General features: G+C 43.8%; 2 protein-coding genes across 4 annotated transcripts in view; one reads left to right on the plus strand and one right to left on the minus strand.

Annotated features, from left to right (window-relative positions):
- The window catches only part of LOC122539242 (purpurin-like), a 46208-nt gene extending 33441 nt beyond the window's left edge, over positions 1 to 12767 (plus strand). For both annotated transcript variants that reach the window (XM_087980128.1, XM_087980126.1), the window contains exon 6: positions 4411 to 12767. In XM_087980128.1, the coding sequence (XP_087836254.1) occupies positions 4411 to 4424 (14 nt within the window). In that variant the 3' untranslated portion in view covers positions 4425 to 12767. The remainder of the gene's footprint in view (positions 1 to 4410) is intronic.
- Positions 11878 to 22522, minus strand: part of idua (alpha-L-iduronidase) — a 268795-nt gene continuing 258150 nt past the window's right edge. For both annotated transcript variants that reach the window (XM_087980124.1, XM_087980123.1), the window contains one exon: positions 11878 to 14557. In XM_087980124.1, coding sequence (XP_087836250.1) covers positions 14454 to 14557 — 104 coding nt within the window. In that variant the 3' untranslated portion in view covers positions 11878 to 14453. The remainder of the gene's footprint in view (positions 14558 to 22522) is intronic.

The raw sequence follows: 22522 nt of genomic DNA on the forward strand, positions 1-22522 counted from the left end.
GCCTTCCCTCCTCTACCCCAAACAACTCCAGGATAGAATAGAATATCCTTTCTTGTCATGTGTGCTCAAGTACAAAAGTACAGGAGTACAGTGAAAAGTTCTCTTTCTGGTGCCATCTTAGGTACAGGTACCTAGGTACAAATCTTAAGCTACAAAAGAGGAATAAAAAGAAACATGGTTGTATTACTTTACAGTGTTTAAAGAAAAATGGGATTGGCATTACAGGCAGAGAAAAAAGATTCAAATACACATGACATTGCAACAGCTCAGCACAGGGGCTTCTATACGTGGTCAGACCGCCCTTGCCAGACCCAGTCCAACAACTGTGCCTGTTCCAATACAAACCTCCAGTCCGCTCCACAGGGGCTCGCAGCTGCTCCAGAGTCAGGGGCCTTTGCTTCCCCGTGCTGCCTGTTACTCAGGGAATGCTTCCCCCACACTGGTCGCTGCTCCAGGACTGCTTGCTGCTGCCCTGGACTACTTTCCCTGTGCCGGACCCTGCTCTGGGACTGTTTTTCTCTCCCCTCCCCAATGCTCTGGGACAGCTATCCCCCCCCTCCCCCTGCTCTGGGACAGCTTTCCCCCCCCTCCCCCTGCTCTGGGACAGCTTCCCCCCCCCCCCCCCCCCCTGCTCTGGGACAGCTTCCCCCCCCCCCCACCGTGCTCTGGGACTGCTTCCACCCCCCCATCCCCCATGCTCTGGGACTGTTTCTCCCCCGCCCCCGTGCTCCGGGACTGCTATTCCCCCCCGTGCTCCGGGACTGCTTCCCCCCCCCCCCCCGTGCTCTGGGACTGCTATTCCCCCCCACCCCCCGTGCTCTGGGACTGGTATTCCCCCCCCACCCCCCGTGCTCTGGGACTGGTATCCCCCCACCCCCAGGCTCTGGGACTGGTATTCCCCCCCCCCGTGCTCTGGGACTGCTTTCCCTCCCCATGCTCTGGGACTGCTACTCTCCCCCCCCCCCCCACCATGCTCTAGGACTGCTATCCCCTCCCCCGTGCTCTGGGACTGCTTCCCCCCCCCATGCACTGGAACTGTTTCCCCCCCCCCCCCCCATGCACTGGGACTGCTTTCCCCCCCTGCACTGGGACTGCTTTCCCCCCCGTGCACTGGGACTGTTTTCCCCCCCATGCACTGGGACTGCTATCCCCCCCCCCCGTGCACTAGGACTGCTTCCCCCCGTGCACTGGGACTGCTATACCCCCCCCCATGCACTGGGACTGCTTTCCCCCCGTGCACTGGGACTGCTATTTCCCCCCCGTGCTCTGTGACTGCTATCCCCCCCATGCTCTGGGATTGCTATCCCCCCCCCGTGCTCTGGGACTGCTATCCCCCCCCCCGTGCACTGGGACTGCTTCCCCCCCCCGTGCACTGGGACTGCTTCTCCCCCCGTGCACTGGGACTGCTTTCCCGCCGTGCACTGGGACTGCTTTCCCCCTGCATTGCTCCAGGATTCACCTCTGGGCCTCACCAGTTCCTCCATCCCCCTCATGCGGAAAGGGGGAGAAAAACCGAAGAGAGAAACAAAAGAAAAAGTACAAGCCGAGCAGAGGAGGTCCAGTTGGAGCATGTTACTCTGTTACCAGGGGCAGGACTGGAGGGAAACAACAAAATGATGGAGATCACAGTGGGTCAGGCAACATCTGTGGAGAGAAAGCAAGCTAATGTTTTGGGTCTAGATGTCTCCTCAGGAAGGCTCCGAGAATGCCTTCTAACCAAGATGACAATTGAGGCCCTCAAGTAAGCAACTAATGCCCATTTAGATTCTTCAGAATTCTTTTATAAGACATACTGAGAATTAACAATGACCCATGATTCTGGTGAATCTCCTGTGTTGCAAGATCGGAATGTTAATTAGCAACAGATCCAAGGATTTCATTGCAAGTTCCTCGAGGATCTGTTGAGGCAGAACATCTGTCCAATGTGTACAGGAAAGTTTCCTCACACAGTGTGTGTACAGGAGGGTATCCTCACACAGTGTGTGTGTACAGGAAAGTTTCCTCACACAGTGTGTGTACAGGAGGGTATCCTCACACTGTGTGTGTACAGGAGGGTATCCTCACAGTGTGTGTGTACAGGAGGGTATCCTCACACAGTGTGTGTACAGGAGGGTATCCTCACACAGTGTGTGTACAGGAGGGTATCCTCTCAGTGTGTGTGTACAGGAAAGTTTCCTCACACTGTGTGTGTACAGGAAAGTTTCCTCACAGTGTGTGTGTACAGGAGGGTTTCCTCACAGTGTGTGTGTACAGGAAAGTTTCCTCACACAGTGTGTGTACAGGAGGGTATCCTCACACAGTGTGTGTACAGGAGGGTATCCTCACACAGTGTGTGTGTACAGGAAAGTTTCCTCACACAGTGTGTGTACAGGAGGGTATCCTCACACTGTGTGTGTACAGGAGGGTATCCTCACAGTGTGTGTGTACAGGAGGGTATCCTCACACAGTGTGTGTACAGGAGGGTATCCTCACACAGTGTGTGTACAGGAGGGTATCCTCTCAGTGTGTGTGTACAGGAAAGTTTCCTCACACTGTGTGTGTACAGGAAAGTTTCCTCACAGTGTGTGTGTACAGGAGGGTTTCCTCACAGTGTGTGTACAGGAGGGTTTCCTCTCACAGTGTGTATACAGGAGGGTTTCCTCACACAGTGTGTATACAGGAGGGTTTCCTCACACAGTGTGTATACAGGAGGGTTTCCTCACACAGTGTGTGTACAGGAAAGTTTCCTCACACTGTGTGTGTACAGGAGGGTATCCTCACACTGTGTGTGTACAGGAGGGTTTCCTCTCACAGTGTGTGTACAGGAGGGTTTCCTCACACAGTGTGTGTACAGGAGGGTATCCTCACACAGTGTGTGTACAGGAGGGTATCCTCACACTGTGTGTGTACAGGAAAGTTTCCTCACACTGTGTGTGTACAGGAGGGTTTCCTCACACAGTGTGTGTACAGGAGGGTATCCTCACACAGTGTGTGTACAGGAGGGTATCCTCACACTGTGTGTGTTCACACTGTGTGTACAGGAGGGTTTCCTCACACAGTATGTTGAAGGGCCGACAAGAGGGGAGGCCACACTGGATCTGGTGCTCGGTAATGAACCAGGCCAGGTGTGTGATTTAGTTGTAGGTGAGCACTTTGGAGAGAGTGACCATAATTCATTTAGTTTAGCGACAGAAAGGGATGGGTACGTGCCACAGGTCAAGAGTTATCGATGGGGCAAGGGCAATTATAATGCGGTTAGGCAAGAATTAGAATGTATAGAATAGGGTAGCAAAATGCAGGGGATGCAGACAATGGAAATGTGGAGCTGGTTTATCGAACAGATATTGCGTGTCCTTGATAGGTATGTCCCTGTCAGGCAGGGAGGAAGTGATAAGGTAAGGGAACCGTGGTTTACTACAGAAATTGCATCTCTTGTTACAAAGAAGAAGCAGGCTTAATTGTTCATGAGACAAGATGGTTCAGATGAAGTGATGGAGAGTTACAGATCAGCTAGGAAGGATTTAAAGAGAGAGTTAAGAAGAGCAAAGAGAGGACACGAGAAGTCTTTAGCAAATAGAATAAAGGAGAACCCGAAAGCCCTTAATCAGGAATAGAGGCAGGGAGCCTCCGGGGTGGAGAGGTAAATGTGAAGGGGTGGGGCTGGGGTGGAAGGTAGCTAAGAGTACAATAGGTGGATGAAGGTGAGGATGAAGATGAGACTCACTGAAATCCTTGTAGAGGCTTTTGCCCAAAACGTCAATTTTCCTGCTCCTTGGATGCTGCCTGTCCTGCTGTGCTAATCTTGACTCTGATATCCAGCATCTGCAGTCATCACTTTAGCCTTACTGTGAATCCTCTTGCAAGGATGCCCACCTTAAAGAAGTTCTCCTCCTCTCTCTATAAGGACTTCCATGAGTCTCACCTTTACCCCCACCTCTCAATGCCTTGTACTCTTAGCTGCCTTCTTCCCAGCCCCACCTCTCTCCACCCCGGAATCTCCTTGCCTCATTCTTGATGAAGGGCTTTTGGCCGAATTGTCAATTTTCCTGCTCCTCGGATGCTGTCTGACCTGCTGTGCTTTTCCAGCACACTCTAATCTTGACTAAAGAAAAATATACCCAAGTGCCCATTTAACTTAATCGATATTGAGATTTTAAAGTGATTACAAGTGGCTGCTCAATAGTGTAGTATTTAGCTCTTGCTCTGATAGGGTGTCTGGGTTATACCTATTGAGGCGTCAGTGCCGGTGAATGGTACTTAAGTGAAGGAATCTTCCCTTGACCTCAAGCACTCCAGTATAGTCACTGGTGGAGGCTGAGATTAGAGCTACACAAATTAATGGGATTATTTTAGAAAGTAATAGAGTTTTTTAAATTTAACCAAATACCTGATGACCTTATTTCATTTCTCACTAATTCATTTTTATTTTAGGTGCCTGCCCTTGAAGTCTAATGAGAAAAACAGCTTTTCTGAAGACAGAACACTTACATTACAAAATGGAATTATAAAGAGAGATTATATCTACAGTTGAAAATAACTTAAATATCCTAGGAAATATCCTGGTCAAAAGTAGTTGGCTATCACAAATCAAAATTCTTTTTGTACTTTTTAATTGTAGACATAATGCTTGGGCCTTGGACGAAGTTTTCATTCTGAAATGTATCATAAATGTGACCATTTTGTCGCAAACACTCTAATGAAATTTAAAGAGCATTTGCTCTGAAATAATAGAGAAGAAAATAAGAATTCTGTTGTTATGCAATGTGTTTATCCAGAAATAGACATAACTGAGTCTTTTATCAACAAATGCAACAAAAATAAAGACCATCTTAATATAAGGATTCTGCCCTTAGCAATATACAGTGGGGTTGAACTACTGTAGGGGTACTTCTGATTGCCCACCACAGTTAGAATCTTAAAGGGGTCTGAGCAACTTTGACAATGGAAAACATTGTGACAGAATCGGTTGAGAATTCTCTATGGCCAATTTTGACTTTGCCAGTATCTCATTTCAACATTTATGCTTGTTGCAAATAGCGAGATGAGTTTCTCACTAGGTAGGTGAGTTGCCAATTAAGAGGGAAGCCAGCTTGTTTAATATTCAGCTTCCTATTTTAACAAATATGCCAAACAGACGTTATGACTGAGAAAACATACCATGGAAATCTGCGTGAGTGCCTGATGAATTCAACTTGCTACTTGCTTCCATGTTGGGCATGTGGTATCAATATCTCTGAGCACGCTCACCAATTCTGAACCAGATGCTCACAGCTTCCATTTTTGTGCTGTATTGCATTGACATTTTGCATTTGTCCCTACCCACGTAGCGGGAGTGTCAATTTTTTCCTTCTTTCTCTGGAGCAAATTTCTAGAATTATGCAGTTCCATGCTGGCAGTTCTTGTCTGAGTGTATAAGGGGTTTTTGAAAATGGCACAAGCACAAGAGATGCTGGTATTTTGACAGTTATCTATTCAATGGTGCATTGCTCTGGGAATAGTGCTGAAAATGTGTTGCTGGAAAAGCGCAGCAGGTCAGGCAGCATCCAAGGAGCAGGAGAATCGACGTTTCGGGCATAAGCCCTTCCCCTGCTCTGGGAATGGTGCCTGGTAGGATGGGATTGGACGTGAAGCGCACTAAGTGGTGGGGCAAGTAGTTAATGGGCTGAATTGGTTAAGACACAGTGAGAAAATGTGTTTGGCAAGAGATAGATTGTGTGAGGGGATTCTCTAGTCCGAGGTACAGACAGATGTTTCTGTGGCCAGCAGCAAAAAAGCAGAATGGTACATTGCTTCCCTGGCGCCAGGATCAAGGATATCTCAGAGAGGGTGCAGAATGTTCTCACGGGGGAGAGGGGGCAGCAGGAGGACATTGTCCACATTGGAACCAACAACATGGAAAGGGAAAAGTTTGAGATTCTGAAGGGAGATTAGAGAGAGTTAGGCAGGAATTTAAAAAGGAGGTCCTTGAGAGTAGTAATCTGGATTACTCCCAGTGCTATGAACTTGTGAGGGCAGGAATAGGAGGAGAGAGCAGATGAATGCATGGCAGAGAAACTGGTGTATGGGAGAAGGATTCACATTTTTGGATCAATGGAAGCTCTGTTGGGGTAGAAATGATCTGTACAAGAAGGATGGATTACACCTAAATTGGAAAGGGACTAATATACTGGCAGGGAGGTTTCCTAGAGCTGCTCAGGAAGATTTAAACTAGTAAGGTCGGGGGTGGGACTCAGGGAGATAGTGAGGAAACTGGTACAGTTGAGAACAAAGGCGAGTCAAACAGTCCGGGCAGACAGGGACAAAGCAGAGAACAAGGTAGCACTGATAAATTAAACTGCATTTATTTCAATGCAAGAGGTCTAACAGGGAAGGCAGATGAACTCAGGGCATGGTTAGGAACATGGGACTGGGATATCATAGCAATGACAGAAACATGGGCTCAGGGATGGGCAGGACGGGCAGCTTTTCATGTTCCAGGATACAAATGCTACAGGAAGGATAGAAAGGGAGGCAAGAGAGGAGGGGAGTGGCATTTTTGATCAGGGATAGCATTACTGCTGTGCTGAGGGAGGATATTCCCAGAAATACATCCAGGGAAGTTATTTGGATGGAACTGAGAAATAACAAAAGGATGATCACCTTATTGGGATTGTATTATAGACCCCCTAATAGTCAGAGGGAAATTGAGAAACAAATTGGTAAGGAGATCTCAGTAATATGTAAGAATAATAAGGTGGTTATGGTCGAGACAGGATAGATCAAGTGAATCCTTAGAAGAGTATAAAGGCAGTAGGAGTGTACTTAAGAGAGAAATCAGGAGGGCAAAAAGATAGTTTTGACAAATAGAGTTAAGGAGAATCCAAAGATTTTTTACAAATATATTAAGGACAAAAGGGTAACTAGGGAGAGAATGGGGCCTCTCAAAGATCCTGAAGAAGGGCTAATGCCCGAAACATCGATTCTCCTGTTCCCTAGATGCTGCCTGACCTGCTGCGCTTTTCCAGCAACACATTTCCATCTCTGATCTCCAGCATCTGCAGACCTCACTTTCTCCTCTCAAAGATCCCTCACTATCTCCCTGGGTCCCACCCCCCACCTTACTAGTTTAAATCCTCCCGAGCAGCTCTAGCAAATTTCCCTGCCAGTATATTAGTCCCCTTCCAATTCAGGTGCAATCCGTCCTTCTTGTACAGGTCATTTCTACTCCAAAAGAGATTCTATTGATCCAAAAATGTGAATCCTTCTCCCATACACCAGCTCCTCAGCCATGTATTCATCTGCTCTATCTGCCTATTCCTGCCCTCATTAGCTCGTAGCACTGGGAGTAATCAAGTTGTTACTACTCTCAAGGACCTCCTTTTTAAATTTCTGCCTAACTCTCTGTAATCTCCCTTCAGAATCTCAACCTTTTCCTTTCTGATGTCGTTGGTTCCAATGCAAGACATTTGTGTGGAGCTACAGGAAATGGGGGAGATACAAAATGAGTATTTTGCATCAATATTTACTGTTGAAAAGGATATGGAAGATATAGAATATAGGAAAATAGATGGTGACATCTTGAAAAATGTCCATATTACGGAGGAGGAAGTACTGGATGTCGTGAAAAACATAAAAGTGGATAAATCCCCAGGACATGATCAGGTACACCCGAGAACCCCTTGCTGAGATATTTTTTATCATTGATAGTGACAGGTGAGGTGCTGGAATACTGGAGGTTGGCAAACGTGGTGCCACTGTTTAAGAAAGGTGGTAAGGACATGTCAGGGAACTATAGACCGGTGAGCCTGATGTCGGTGGTGGGCAAGTCGTTGGAGGGAATCCTGAGGGACAGGATGTACATGTACATGTTTCCTGAGGGACAGGAAAGGCAAGAACTAATTAGGGATAGTCAACATGGCTTGAGTTTTCTTTGAAGAAGTAACAAAGAGGATTGATGAGGGCAGAGCAGTAGATGTGATCTATATGGACTTCAGTAAGACGTTCGACAAGGTTTCTCATGGGAGATGGTTAGCAAGGTTAGATCACATGGAATACAGGGAGAACTAGCCATTTGGATACAGAGCTGGCTTGAAGGGAGAAGACAGAGGGTGGTGGTGGAGGGTTGTTTTTCAGACAGGAAGCCTGTGACCAGTGGAGTGCCACAAGGATTGGTGCTGGGTCCAATACTTTTCATCATTTATATAAATGATTTGGAAGTGAGCATAAGGGGTATAAGCTAGTAAATTTGCAGATGACACCAAAATTGGAGGTGTAGTGGATAGCGAAGAGGGTTACCTTAGATTACAATGGGATCTTGATCAGATGGGCCAATGGGTTGAGAAGTGGCAGATGCAAGTTTAATTTAGATGAATGCGAAGTGCTGCATTTTGGGAAAGCAAATCTTAGCAGGACTTAGACACTTAATGGTAAGGTTTTCAGGAGTGTTGCTAAACAAAGAGACCTTGGAGTGCAGGTTCATAGCTCCTTGAAAGTGGAGTCACAGGTAGATAGGATAGTGAAGAAGGCGTTTGGTGTGCTTTCATTTATTGGTCAGAGTATTGAGTACAGGGATTGGGAGGTCATGTTGCGGCTGTACAGGACATTGGTTAGGCCCCTGTTGGAATTTTGCTGGTCTCCTTCCTATTGGAAAGATGTCATGAAACTTGAAAGGGTTCAGAAAAGATTTACAAGGATGTTGCCAGGGTTGGAGGATTTGAGATATAGGGAGAGGTTGAATGGGCACGGGCTGTTTTCCCTGAAATGTCGGAGGCTGAGGGGTGATCTTATAGAGGTTTACAAAGTCACGAGGGGCATGGATAGGATAAATAGACAAAGTCTTTTCCCTGGGGTCGGGGAGTCCAGAACTGGAGAGCATAAGTTTAGGGTGAGAGGAGAAAGATATAAAAAGGACCAAAGGGGCAACTTTTTCAAGCAGAAGGTGGTACATGTATGGAATGAGCTGCCAGAGGAAGTGGTGGAGGCTGGTACAATTGCAACATTTAAAAGGCATCTGGATGGGTATATGAATAGGAAGGGTTTGGAGGGATATGGGCCGGGTGCTGGCAGGTGGGACTAGATTAGATTGGGCTATATGGTCAGCAAGGACAAGTTGGACGGAATCTGTTTCCGTGCGGTACATCTCTATGATTCTATGACTCATGGTGCAAAACTGTCCAAAAACTTCAACACAACTCATACTTGGCCAAAAATATCAGAAGATTCAGCCCCACAATTTTAATGGCAGATGCACAGCAAACCCCAAGAATGTGCCTCCGAGGTTTTTGTAATTATCCCACTGCAAATTTATGGCTACTTTTACTCCATATTACTCCAAGCCCTCCGTTTCTTCCTCTTCCGACATCCCAACAGTACCTGAACTGGTCCTCACCCTTAACAATTTCTCCTTCGAATCCTCCCACTTCCTCCAGACCAAAGGGGTAGCCATGGGCACCCGTATGGACCCCAGCTATGCCTGTCTCTTTGTTGGCTATGTAGAACAGTCCACCTTCCATAGTTACACCGGCACCACTCCCCACCTCTTCCTCCGCTACATTGATGACTGCATTGGCACCACCTCATGCTCCCGCGAGGAGGTTGAGCAATTCATCAACTTCACCAACACATTCCACCCCGACCTTGGTCCAGGTAAATTTATTTCTGACACCTCCCTCCCCTTCCTGGACCTCTCCATCTCCATTAATGACGACCGACTTGACACTGACATTTTTTACAAACCCACCGACTCCCACAGCTACCTGGATTACACCTCTTCCCACACTACCTCCTGCAAAAATGCCATCCCGTATTCCCAATTCCTCCGCCGGATCTGCTCCCAGGAGGACCAGTTCCACCACAGAACACACCAGATGGCCTCCTTCTTTACAGTCCGCAATTTCCCTTCCCACATGGTTAAAGATGCCCTCCAACGCATCTCGTCCACATCCCGCACCTCCGCCGTCAAACCCCACCCCTCCAACCGTAACAAGGACAGAACGCCCCTGGTGCTCACCTTTCACCCTACCAACCTTTGCATAAACCACATCATCCGCCGACATTTCCGCTACCTCCAAACGGACCCCACCACCAGGGATATATTTCCCTCCCCACCCATTTCCGCCTTCCGCAAAGACCGTTTCCTCCGTGACTACCTGGTCAGGTCCACGCCCCCCTACAACCCACCCTCCCCTACCACTGCAGAAATTGCAAAACCTGCGCCCACACCTCCATCCAAGGTCCCAAAGGAGTCTTCCACATCCACCAAAGTTTCATCTGCACATCCACCAATATCATTTATTGCATCTGTTGCTCCCGATGCGGTCTCCTCTACATTGAGGAGACTGGACGCCTCCTAGCAGAGCGTTTTAAGGAACATCTCTGGGACACCCACACCAATTAACCACACCACCCTGTGGCCCAACATTTCAACTCCCCCTCCCACTCTGCCGAGGTCATGCAGGTCCTGGGCCTCCTCCACCGCCACTCCCTCACCACCCGACGCCTGGAGGAAGAACGCCTCATCTTCCGCCTCAGAACACTTCAACCCCAGGGCATCAATGTGGACTTCAACAGTTTCCTCATTTCCCCTTCCCCCACCTCACCCCAGCTCCAACCTTCCAGCTCAGCACTGTCCCCATGAACTGTCCTACCTGCCTATCTTCCTTTCCACCTATCCACTCCACCCTCCTCTCTGACCTATCACCTTCATCCCCATCCCCCGTTGTACTCTTTGCTACCTTCCCCCACCCTCCTCTCTGACCTATCACCTCCATTCCCACCCCCATTTACCTACTGTACTCTATGCTACTTTCTCCCCACTCCCACCCCCCTCTCATTTATCTCTCCACCCTGCAGGCACCCTGCCTCTATTCTTGAAGGGCTTTTGCCTGAAACATCAATTTTCCTACTCCTCAGATGCTGCCTGACCTGCTGTGCTTTTCCAGCACCACTCTGATCTAGACTCTGGTTTCCAGCATCTGCAGTCCTTGTTTTTACCTTATGATATAGAAACAACTGAACTAAATTAGCCTTCCCATCTCTGTATTCACAACACAGTAAAATTTAAAACTTCAAATACTCTCAAAGTGGACTCCTATGGTTCCGAACCAGACTTTTGAATAACCAATCCCAGACTCTGTGAATAATCAATTCCAGACACTGGTTTCTATCTCAAACAAAATACTTAGCAATTTATTAACAGAGGACAATTAAATAACAATGTTGTCTAATCTGTCTATACTATAAACCAAAAACCTTTGTTTCCAGATCCATTCACACAAAAGACAGACAAAAATTAGTTGAGAGGCAAAGGATGAATGGATATTTCTTAGACTTGGATTTCATTTGTATTGGAATTTCCAAAGGTCAGCTTTAGATCAGTTAATTCTTTTAATTTGTGTAAACAATCCTGAATCTGGTTGAGTAGGTAGCACTATCAGTTTTGTAAAGCCTTGGTAAAGTAGATAGCAATAAATAATGACGCTTCAGGATGACTCTAGGGATGTGAGATTTCAGTTACAAGTAAAAGTCAAGTCTGTTCTCCTTGGAACTGAAAAGGATAAAGGTGAATTAATAGAGGGTTTCAAGATGATAAGAGTTTTTGATAGTAGAATATCAAGAAAGACTATTTTGTCCAGGAGACGGACAATGAGAATGTTAGATTCCTAATCATTGGCAGATGATCAAGAGGGGGGATGAGAAATATTTTCACTCAGAGTTGTTAGGATCTGGAAAGATACGGCTGAATTGGTGGTATACGTTATTTGCATAAATAATTTTTATTTTTGAAAATAGCCCTTTTTTTGAAACTTTCATCCTGCAATCAATACGACAACTTCAAGAAATGCCAATGCATGAAAATAAAGATCATACCTAACAGAATTTCCTGTCAGCCGTTTGGTACTGCTACAAAGTGCCACAAAAGGAACTTGCAAAATTCAAAACATAGTGCTCACCATCTGATATGGTTTTGTGAATGGATAATATTTACTAGACAATCCAGAGTGTGCTAAGAATTATTCTGAAAACCAATTTTGGATTGTAAAGACTCAGTGTAATGCATATGTGCATAAGTTGCATAAAATAATATAAAATGCCATGTTTTCAGACAGAAGCAACATGTATACATATCATACCTATTGCAACAAACAGGTGATGGCCATTCTCCAGTTTATTTTTCAGGGCAGTACCTCGACCAACCTGCACAGTTTAAATTTAAACAAAGTTTGGGGGCTAGCTGTTAACCATCATCCAACTGGCACATTCTTCATGTCAATATCCCTAACAATCAGCATTCTTTACTCATACAGTATAAACAGCTTGTTTTCCTTTTACATTTAATATCCTGTGAATTGTCCTAACAAATGCAAGATGAAAAGTTTTGAGAAACTGGATATATTTACAATAATGCTTAAGTTCTCCATAACCTATGAGTTGATTCTTGTTAAATGGAGTTACACAGGCACATAATGACGAGGAACGCTTGGATTTATGTGAAAAATCAAAGGTAAAGTTTCAAAGTAAACAAGCTCTTTCTAATAGATAACAGAATGGATCAGCCAAGTCAAAATTAGCCTCAATAGTTCAGTCAATCTATGAAAATTCCCCACAAGGAAAATGGTGGAAGCTTTGATTGAATCAAATTCATATTAGACATTTTTTAAAAAAAGGTTTGAGGCAACTGGAGACATGGTCTGGTAAACATAACATTCTTGGGAGATAAAGTTGGCTTCTGGATTATGGCTCCCAAAACTGATCATCACGACGATTTTTCTTGTTATTTTTCAATATGTAAATAAATGTATTAAGATTGATTACTATGATTATTCAGTAATTCCATTTTCATGTGACTACCTGGTCATAAATGAATGAGATGGACCTTGGTCCATTTCTATGTTCTGGCTTTTGAAAGACAAGTTTACACTGAAAGACAAGTTTACACTGAAAGACAAGTTTACACTGAAAGACATACGTGTATGTGGAAAAATATATATATTTATTTCATACAGAGAAATGCACAGAAGTTACAACTTACAAACAAGCTTTTTTTGGTCCATGATTGCTTTTCCACTCCATATGGGAAAATATTTGAATCATATTTAACCACAAGAATTGATTTCAATATCTTTACATTTGCAGACAACACTAAACTGGATGACAGTGTGTGCTGTGCGGAGGATGCTGAGAGGCTGCTGAATTGGTGATTTGGACAGGCTAGCTGAATGGCAAATACTTGTCTAATGCAATGCTGGGTGGATAAATGTGAGACTACCCACTGTGGTGGCAAAAACCAGAATGTAGGTTTTAAACTGCCTCCATTCAGATAAGGTGGCTGTTATGGTGGAACATGTGCTGAAGGCTGGCGTGTAGCTGCAGCAGGTAGTGAGGAAAGCTAATGGTATGCTGTTCTTCATAGTGAGAGGATTTGAGTATCAGAGTAAGGATGTCTTGTTGCAGTTATACAGGGCCTTGGTGAGGCCACACCTTGTGTATTGTGTGCAGTTTTGGTCTCCTAGTCTGAGGAAGGATATTCTTACTATTAAGGAAGCCCAGCAAAGATTCACCAGACGGATTCCCAGGGTGGCAAGACTGACAGATAAGGTAAGATTGGATCATCTGGGCTTGTACTCACTGGAATTTAGAAGAAGAAGGTGAGATCTCATAAAAACAGATAAAATCCTAATGGGACTGGGCAGGCTAGATACGGGAAGAATGTTTCCGATGCTAGCAAAGTCCAGAATAACGGGTCAGAGCCAAAGATTAAAGGGTAAGCCATTGGGACTGAGGTGAGGAAGAATACCTTCACTCAGAGTAGTGAACCTGTGGAATTCACTACTACAGAGAGCTGTTGGGGCCGGTTCATTAAATATATTCAAGAGGGAGCCAGACCTGGCCCTTGTGGCCAAAAGGACCAAGAGGTATGGAGAGAGAGCAGGAACAGGATACTGAAGTTGCTTGATCAGCCACGATATAGACTGTAGGGAAATAGATGGTGACATCTTGCAAAATGTCCAGATTACAGAGGAGGAAGTGCTGGATGTCTTGAAACGGTTAAAAGTGGATAAATCCCCAGGACCTGATCAGGTGTACCCAAGGACTCTGTGGGAAGCTAGAGAAGTGATTGCTGGGCCTCTTGCTCAGATATTTGTATCATCGATAATCACAGGTGAGGTGCCGGAAGACTGGAGGTTGGCAAACGTGGTGTCACTGTTTAAGAAGGGCAGTAAAGACAAGCCAGTAGACCGGTCAGCCTGACCTCTACTCCTGCACCTATTTTCTAAGTTCCTTTATTTCAAAATTGAAACTACTTTCCTTTATCTATCTGTCCAATTTTCAATATTTCCACCTCAACCACTAGCCATGGAAGCTAATTTGATAACCTCAAACCTTGTGATTGTAATATACCCTGACCATATTGAACTAAATTACCCATTTAGAGGAAGTATATGCATTTATTTACTCCTCCATCACAGATAGTGAAACTTTTCTTTACAACGTTTTTAATCTTTCCCTTCAATATATTGAACAGGGTCAGAGTACTGTCCAGGTTTGCCCCAGTAATCCACTGCACGAATACGATAGAAACCGGACACCTGTGGAAGTTCTGTTGAAGGAAGGAAAACATATCAGATACCAAACTTCCTGTAGACTGAACACATTTAAGCTGAGAATATTGGTGGGGCTATAGTTTGGACACTAAGTCCACCAGGATCCTTTTCCATTTAAAACAAACTTCTGAATTCTTCTTGAGGAATAAGCTGTTTAAGAGATCAATAACTTTCCTCATGGAGCACAGCAGTGCAAATTGCTTACTGTCACTAACCAGGAGATACAAGTTAGGAGCCAAGAACCATGCACTAAGAAGTTAAGATCCACTGCAGTTGCCTGGACAGTTTTGAGTGATGCTGTTCTTTCCCTGACATTAGGCTGTGTCAGATTTCAGTAACATTTGGTCCTTGCTAAAGTCAAAGAAAGAAGATTGCTCCCTAAAGACCCCTGTGGTTATGGACTCCTTTAGTATCATTCTCTTTCCACCTTTTCTTCATTCTTGTCATGATCAATTCTTTGTGGAAGGCCTTCAAGCAACACCTTCTCAGCTGAGATTTTTAAATGAACAACTAAGTACTTTAGCACTAGCCAGACCACTCTCAGTAGATTACTGAAGCTTCAGCTAGATATTAAAAAAATCAAAAATACACTGGATTGAATTTTTATGGTGCTGGAGGGAATGTAAAGGTGGAGGGCAAACCATGGTCGATGGCCCTTTAATTGGTTTGAGACAAACCCCTGTCCCCTGTCAAAGTAGTAGGTCAATCAAATGACTGGCAGTTCCTTTGTCTTACCAGTGTCATGGTGCCCAATTTTACATCTCACACCATGACTACCATTTCACACTGAAGCTGGGAGCCTTAAAGTCTAGGCCATACAATTCTACCAGTGGCCAGGAAAAATGATCCATCACAAAACAGGAGAGAAGAGGACCTGAAGACAGGTGGTGTCACTTGGAAGAGTGGGAGAGAAGGGGTCCTAAAGACAGACAGCAACACCTAAAATTCAGTCCATTTAAAACCGTGGTTCTAGAGCAAACTGATGGCGTTCTAAGATAAATCAAAACAGAATGTAAAAGGAAACAGGAAATTGATTGTCAGTATTTTTGTCATTTTTAAAAATTCAAGTAATTATAGTAAATGTAAGACTGTACTAATAGAAGTAATGTTTATGAAGAGTAATAAAGATAGACTGGATGGTGAAGTTTTCCTTTTTATCTCAACTAGGGAATTTTAATCAAGGTAAATAGAATATTCATTGAAAAACTAAGAATATAAGTACACAGTACTAGAGACAAGACTTAAATGTACTCAATAAAATCATTCAATAATTGGATTCAATAAAGCTGACAGAGCAGGTGATGTGCCATGGCTGCAGGATGTGGGACCTAGTAGATCGAAGGAAAACATGTTTGCAATATATGGCAGAGTCAGTGAGTCAGAGGCTGTAGTAGCAAACATTGTAATGTGTCTGAGAGGAGGAAAGTCACTTGGACACTTTCTTCAAGGAAGTGGATACATCCCTTGGGATAGGCTTATCTGATTTGATCCATAGTCAGGAACAGCGGGGTGTGACTGGGAATCGAGCAGATTTGGGAACAAGAAGGTAGTAGGAGTCTCAACACTTGCAATTGGCCAACAGGTGAGAAACTTATGGATGCGGACTGCAGATTGGACGAGTGAAATGACCATGGCATTGTGGTGCAGGTACTAGGCTATGGTATAGTCAGGTATAGTGTAGTATAAAGGGACACAGTTCTCTACAGCCGAGAAAATGCATCCAGAAGGCTATGTTGCCTGTCTAGTCTCAGAATGTGGCACATTTGCACTGGACTGGAGAGGAATGTGTAGGGGGAGAGGAGCATCCAGCTGTCATGGTCCATGTAGGCACCAACAACATAAGCAGACATAAGGTAAGAAGTTCTGCTTACAAAGTATGAATAACCAGGGTCTAACATATAAAGCAGAACCTCAAAGGACTATGAGCAAATTAGAGTAACTAGGATTAGGCAGTTAAATGGGAAGGCTCAAAGATTCATGTGAGGGAAATGGATTTTGATTATTAGGGTACTGACAGGAGTATCATTTCACATGAAGAGTACTGAGACCAATGTTCTGGCAAGTTGTATAATTAGGACAGCAGAGAGAGCTTTAAACTAAATGGTGAGTTGAGGGTTCAAGTGAAGGGAAATGTGATAAATTAAGAGTTAGGACAAGGCAATACAGTAGGTAATAATAAGGGAATTGATAGTCTGAATGTGTCAGGAAGGGATGGAACTTACAAACTTAAGAGTGCACCAGCAGATACAGGTAGAGATTGCAAAAATAATAAAAAAGACAGAATTAAAAGACATTGTACCTGAATGCACAGTGCATTCACAGCAAAGTAGATGAATTGACAGCACAAATGGAAGCAAATGGATATGATCTAATTACGATTACAGAGAAATGGCTGGGGGGAACCAATGCTGGGAACTTAACATTCAATATCATTCAACATTCCAGATGGATAAGGAAAAGGAGGTGGGGTAACAATGTTAATAAATGACCAGATCAGCATATTAGAGAAATGGAATCTTGGGTCAGAAGATGGAGAGAGAGAATCCGTTTCCTTAGAATTTAGAAACAGCAAGAGGCAGCAAACATCAGGAGGAATTATTTATAGACCACCAAGCAGTGGTGGGAATGCAGTAAGGAAATCAGAGGTGCTTGTAACAAGGGTTACGCAGTAATTGGGGGAAATTTGATCTACATTTAATCTGGATAAACCTGATCAGCACTACAGCTGCACAGCATAATGTATACAAGATTGGTTTCTCCAATGTAGAGGAGAAAACTAATGCAGACTAGGTGAGTGCTTTGCAGAACACCTCTGGTTTGCGCTGAAGCATGGCCCTGACCTTCCTGTACCGGTCATTTTAACACAGTGTCCTGATTGCATACCCACTTGTCTGTTCTCGGCAAGCTGCAATGCTCCAGCGAATCACAGCAAAAATTGGAGAAGCAATATCTCATCTTCAAACTAGGAAATTTACAACCTTCTGGGCTCAATATTGAGTTCAACACCTATACGTTGTGAACCCATTCCTTCCCTTTCCTTTGGCTTTACTAATTGTATTCTCTGTCACTGTGTCCTCTCTCCCCTCCTGCCACTCCAGTGGGACTGCCTGTTCTTTCCGGTCTGGCAGTTAGATACACCTTTGTTCCGATCACTTAATCTGAACTATCAACATCCTTCTTCCCACTGCACTCCAAACCTTCCCCATTACTATTGCATAAATGTTGCTCCCTCCACACCTCAGTTCTGATGAAGAGTTATCTAGACTCAAAATGTTAGCTTGCTTTCTCTCCATGGATGCTGCCTGACCTGCTGTGATCTCCAGCATTTTTTGTTTCCTGTACAAATTTGAGCATCTGCAACAATTTGCTCCTAGTTTTCTAGTATGTTGAGGAGTCAATTTGTGAACGTGCCACTTTAGATATAGTATTTTGCACTCAGATATAAAGGAAAAACACTCAGAATACTAGAGGGTGAAGGACTAGCGAGATTGAAGAACTAAAATAAATTAGTTTTGGTGAAAACTGGCAATTTTCACCCAACCAGAAGCTGATGCATTCTCTGAATTTGAAGTGTTGAAAGAGGTAGTGAATATGTTGGTAATCTTCTGAAATTCTATAGATTCTGAAAAATTGGAACTCAGCAAACATAATCCCATTATTTAAGAAAAGAGGGAAAGAGAAAATGTGGAATTGCAGCCTGATAACTTGATATTTAGTGATAATGTGATAACTAGACACCTAGTATACAATAGTTGGATTGGGTAAAACCAACATGGGTGAAAGAGAAATCGTGTGTGACCTACTAATTGTAGTTTTTTTTTGAGATGTAACTAGCAGACTAGATAAATCAGTGGTTGTGGTGTATTTGAATTTCAAAAGGACTTTTAAAAGCTCCCACTCAGGTTAATAAGGAAAGTTATATCACATGGGACAGGGTTATTATTGGCATGGATTGACAATTAGTTCAGGCACAGAAGACAGACAGTAGCAAAAAGCAAATCACTTTCAGATTCTAAGCTATAACTATTGAGAAACTAAAAGATCATTTTTGGGTCACAGCTCTCCATGATCTATAGGAATGATTTGGATGTGGGGACCTAATGCAATATTTCTAAATTTGATAATGAAATTTAACTAGATGAAAATGAGAGTTATGAAGAAGAGGATATGAAGCTTTAAAGGATTTAAACAGGCTGTGAGTGGGAAAGAATATAGAAGATGGAATATAGTGTGGAAAACTGTGAAGTTATCCATTTTTACAGTGAAGAAAGCACTACAGTGTAATACTTAAACGGCAAGAGATAGGGAAGTTTTGCTGTCCAGAGGGATATGGATGTCATGCATAAGTCACTAAAAGCTAACTTGCAAATGCAGAAGGAAATCAGGAAGGCAAAGGCTATGTTGCTCTTTCCTGCAAGCGGATTTGAGTATAGGTATAAGGATATCTTACTGCAATTGTATAGAGTCTTAATGAGAGCATGATAACAGACCCTTCAGCCCCACTCATCCATGCTGACCAGATTTCCCAAACTAAACTAGTCCCATTTGCCTGTATTTGGCCAATATCCATCTAAACCTTTCCCATTCATGTACCTGTCCAAATGTCTTTTAAATGTTGTAACTATATCTGCATCAACCACTTCCTCTGGCAGTTCATTCTATATATGCATCATCCAGTGTGTGAAAAAGTTGCCCTTCAAGTCCTATTTAAATCTTTTCCATCTCATCTTAAACTGATGTCCACTAGTTCTGAGCTCCCTTACTCTAACCTTTGCTATTCATGTTATCTATACCTCCGATGATTTTATAAACCTCTATAGGTCACCTCTCAACCTCCTACTCTCCTAATATTTTTCCTACTGCAGGGTGATCAAAACTGTTGGCAGTACTCCAAACGTGGCCTCACCAATGTCATGTACATCTGTAACATGATGTCCGAACTCCTATACTCGATGATCTGACCAATAGGTAAATTACAGGGCTAATTGAAGGACAACGACCGATTGAAAAGATAGGCAGATGGGCAGAGGGCATAGGGTTGCCTTATTAGTAAGAAATGAAATGAAATTAATAGTAAGAAGCGAAATAGGGTCAGATGATATAGAATCTGTGAGAATAGAACTGAGGAACCGCAAAAACAAAGTTGGACTTATGCACAGACCTCCAAACAGTAGTCAGGAGCTGGGAGGCAAGTACACCAGGAGTTGGAAAAGACGTGTAGGAAAAACAAAGTTACAGTGATCATGGAGGATTTCAATATGCAGGTGGATTGGGAATGTCAGGTTGGTAGTGGATTGCAAGTAAAGGAATTTGTGGAATGTCTGCGAGATGGCTTTTTGGAACAGCTTGTGGTGGAGCCCACTAGGGAACAGGCAATACTGGATTTCATGTTGTGCAATGAGGTAGACTTGATAAGGGAGCTTAAAATGAAGGAACTCTAAGGAGGCAGTGATCATAATATGATTAAATTTACTCTACAATTTGAGAGGGAGGAGTTAGAATCAGAGGTAATAGTTTTAAAGCTGAATAAACGCAACTACAGAGGCATGAGGGAGAAGCTGGGTAGAATTGATGGGGAGAGAAGCCTTGCAGGAAAGACAGTGGAACAGCAAATGGCAGGAGTTTCTGGGAGTAATTCAGAAGACACAGCACAGATTCATCCTGAAGATAAGGAGGCATAGTACAGGACAGTGAGGCAACCATGGCTGACTAGGCAAGTCAGGAGTTGCATAAAAGGAAAAGAGAAAGCATATAATGTGGTGAAGGGCACATTAAACATGAGGGTAAGCTAGTCAGTAATATAAAGGAAGACTGTAAGAGTTTCCTTAGAAATATAAAGAGCAAAAGAGAGACAAAAGTGGGCATTGGACTGCTGGAAAATGACACTGGAGAGATAGTAGTGGGGAACAAGGAAATGGCTGAGACCGAACAATTACTTCACATCATTCTTCACTGTGGAAGACACGAGTAATACCCCAAATATTCATGAGAGTGAGGGGGCAGAGCTGCCTATGGTATCACCAAGGAGAAGGTGCTAGAAAAACTGAATGGCCTGAAAGTGGATACATCACCTGGACCAGATGGACCACACCCTAGAGTTCTAAGGGGGATTGTTGAAGAGATAGCGGAGGCATTAATAGTGATCTTTTAGGAATCGTTAGAATCAGGAAGAGTCCCAGAGGACTGGAAAATCGCTAACATGACACCCCTTTATAAAAAGGGAGTACAGCAAAAAAGGGAAAATTACAGATTGATTAGCCTAACCTCACTCAAGGGTATGGTCTGGGAATTCATTGCGACGGATGAGATTTTTGAATACTTGGAAGTGTATGGTAAAATAGGGCAAAGTCAGCATGGTTTCATCAAGGGAGGTCAGGCCTGACAAATCGGCTAGAATTCTTGAAGGAAGTAACCAGCAGGTTAGACCAAGGAGAGCCAATGGATGTTAACTACCTGGACTTTAAGAAGGCCTTTGACAAGGTGCTGCACAGAAGGCTACTGAATAAGATGTGGTGTTAGAGGCAAGATGCTAGCATGGATAGAAGCTTGGCTGTCTGGCAGAAAGCACAAAGTGGGAACAAAAGGGTCCTTCTCAGGATGGCAGCCAGTGACAAGTGGTGTTTCTGCAAGGCTCAGTGTTCGGACCACCAATTTTCACTTTATGCATTAACGATCTAGATGAACTGAGGGCATTCTGCCTAGGTTTGCAGATGGTACAAAAATAGCTACAGAGTTGGCATTGAGGAGGCGGGGAGGCTGCCGAAGGATTTGGACAGGTTAGGAGAGAGGGCAAAGAAATGGCAGATAGAGTACAATGTGGCAAAATGTGAGGTCATGCACTTTAGTTGGAAGAATAGAGGCATGGACTATTTCCTAAATGGGGGAAAATGCAGAAGACTGAAATGCAAGGAGACTTGGGAATTCATGTCCAGGATTCTCTCAAGGTAAACATTCATGTTGAAGTCAGTAGTTAGGAAGGTAAGTGTAATGATGGCATTTATTTTGAGAGGACTTAAATCTGAAAACAGTGATGTACTTCTGATGCTCTGGATGGCTCTGGTCAGAATACATGTGGAATAATATGTGCAGTTTCAGGCCCCATATCTCAGGAAGAATGTACTGGCCTTGGAGCGTGTTCAAAGGAGGTTCACGAAAATGGTCCCAGAATGAAAAGCTTAATATATGAAGAACGTCTGAAAACTCTTGATTTATATTCGATGGAGTTTAGAAGGATGAGGGAGGATCTAATTGAAACATACTGAATACTAAATAGCCTGGGCAGAGTGGATGTTGGGAAGATGTTTCAATTGGTAGGAGAGACTAGGACCCGAGGACCTAGCCTAAGAATAAAGGGAAGACCTTTTAGAACAGAGATAAGGAGAAACGTCTTCAGCCAGAGAGTGGGGAATCTATGGAATTCATTGCCACAGAAGGCTGTGGAGGCCAGGTCATTGAGTATATTTAAGACTGTTATTGAGTATCAAGGGGATCAAGGGTTATGGGGAGAAAGCGGGAGAATGGGGTTGAGAAACCTATCAGCGATGGTTGAATGGTGGGGCAGACTCGATGGGATGAATGGCCTAATTTCTGCGCCTATGTCTTATGGACAAGTGAATCCCTGCTTCCTAAAATTATTTCAGACATCTTGTGAAGGTTTCTTGTCCACTATCTTAGTGAGCAATATGAGACATGCCCCTCAGGAGAAGAATCAAGTGATATAATTATTTGATTACAAATGGGAAGTACATGAGAAATTAGAGATTATTTTTTACTTTACGTTGTGTATATTCTTTTACGAACAGACCTGTTGTAAAATCCAGTGAAATGGTTACTTTAGTGTAAAATTTGCATTCCTTTGGCAGGAACAGCTTACCTGGAAGAATTATAACACTATCAGTTTGTGATTGTGAGCCCCAAACTAACTCAGTGCTTTTCATTCACAAAACATCACTTATCATGGG

This window comes from Chiloscyllium plagiosum, unplaced genomic scaffold, assembly GCF_037043375.1.
Source record: "Chiloscyllium plagiosum isolate Xiang-an unplaced genomic scaffold, Cpla_swu_hap1 HiC_scaffold_36, whole genome shotgun sequence".
NCBI lineage: Eukaryota > Metazoa > Chordata > Chondrichthyes > Orectolobiformes > Hemiscylliidae > Chiloscyllium > Chiloscyllium plagiosum.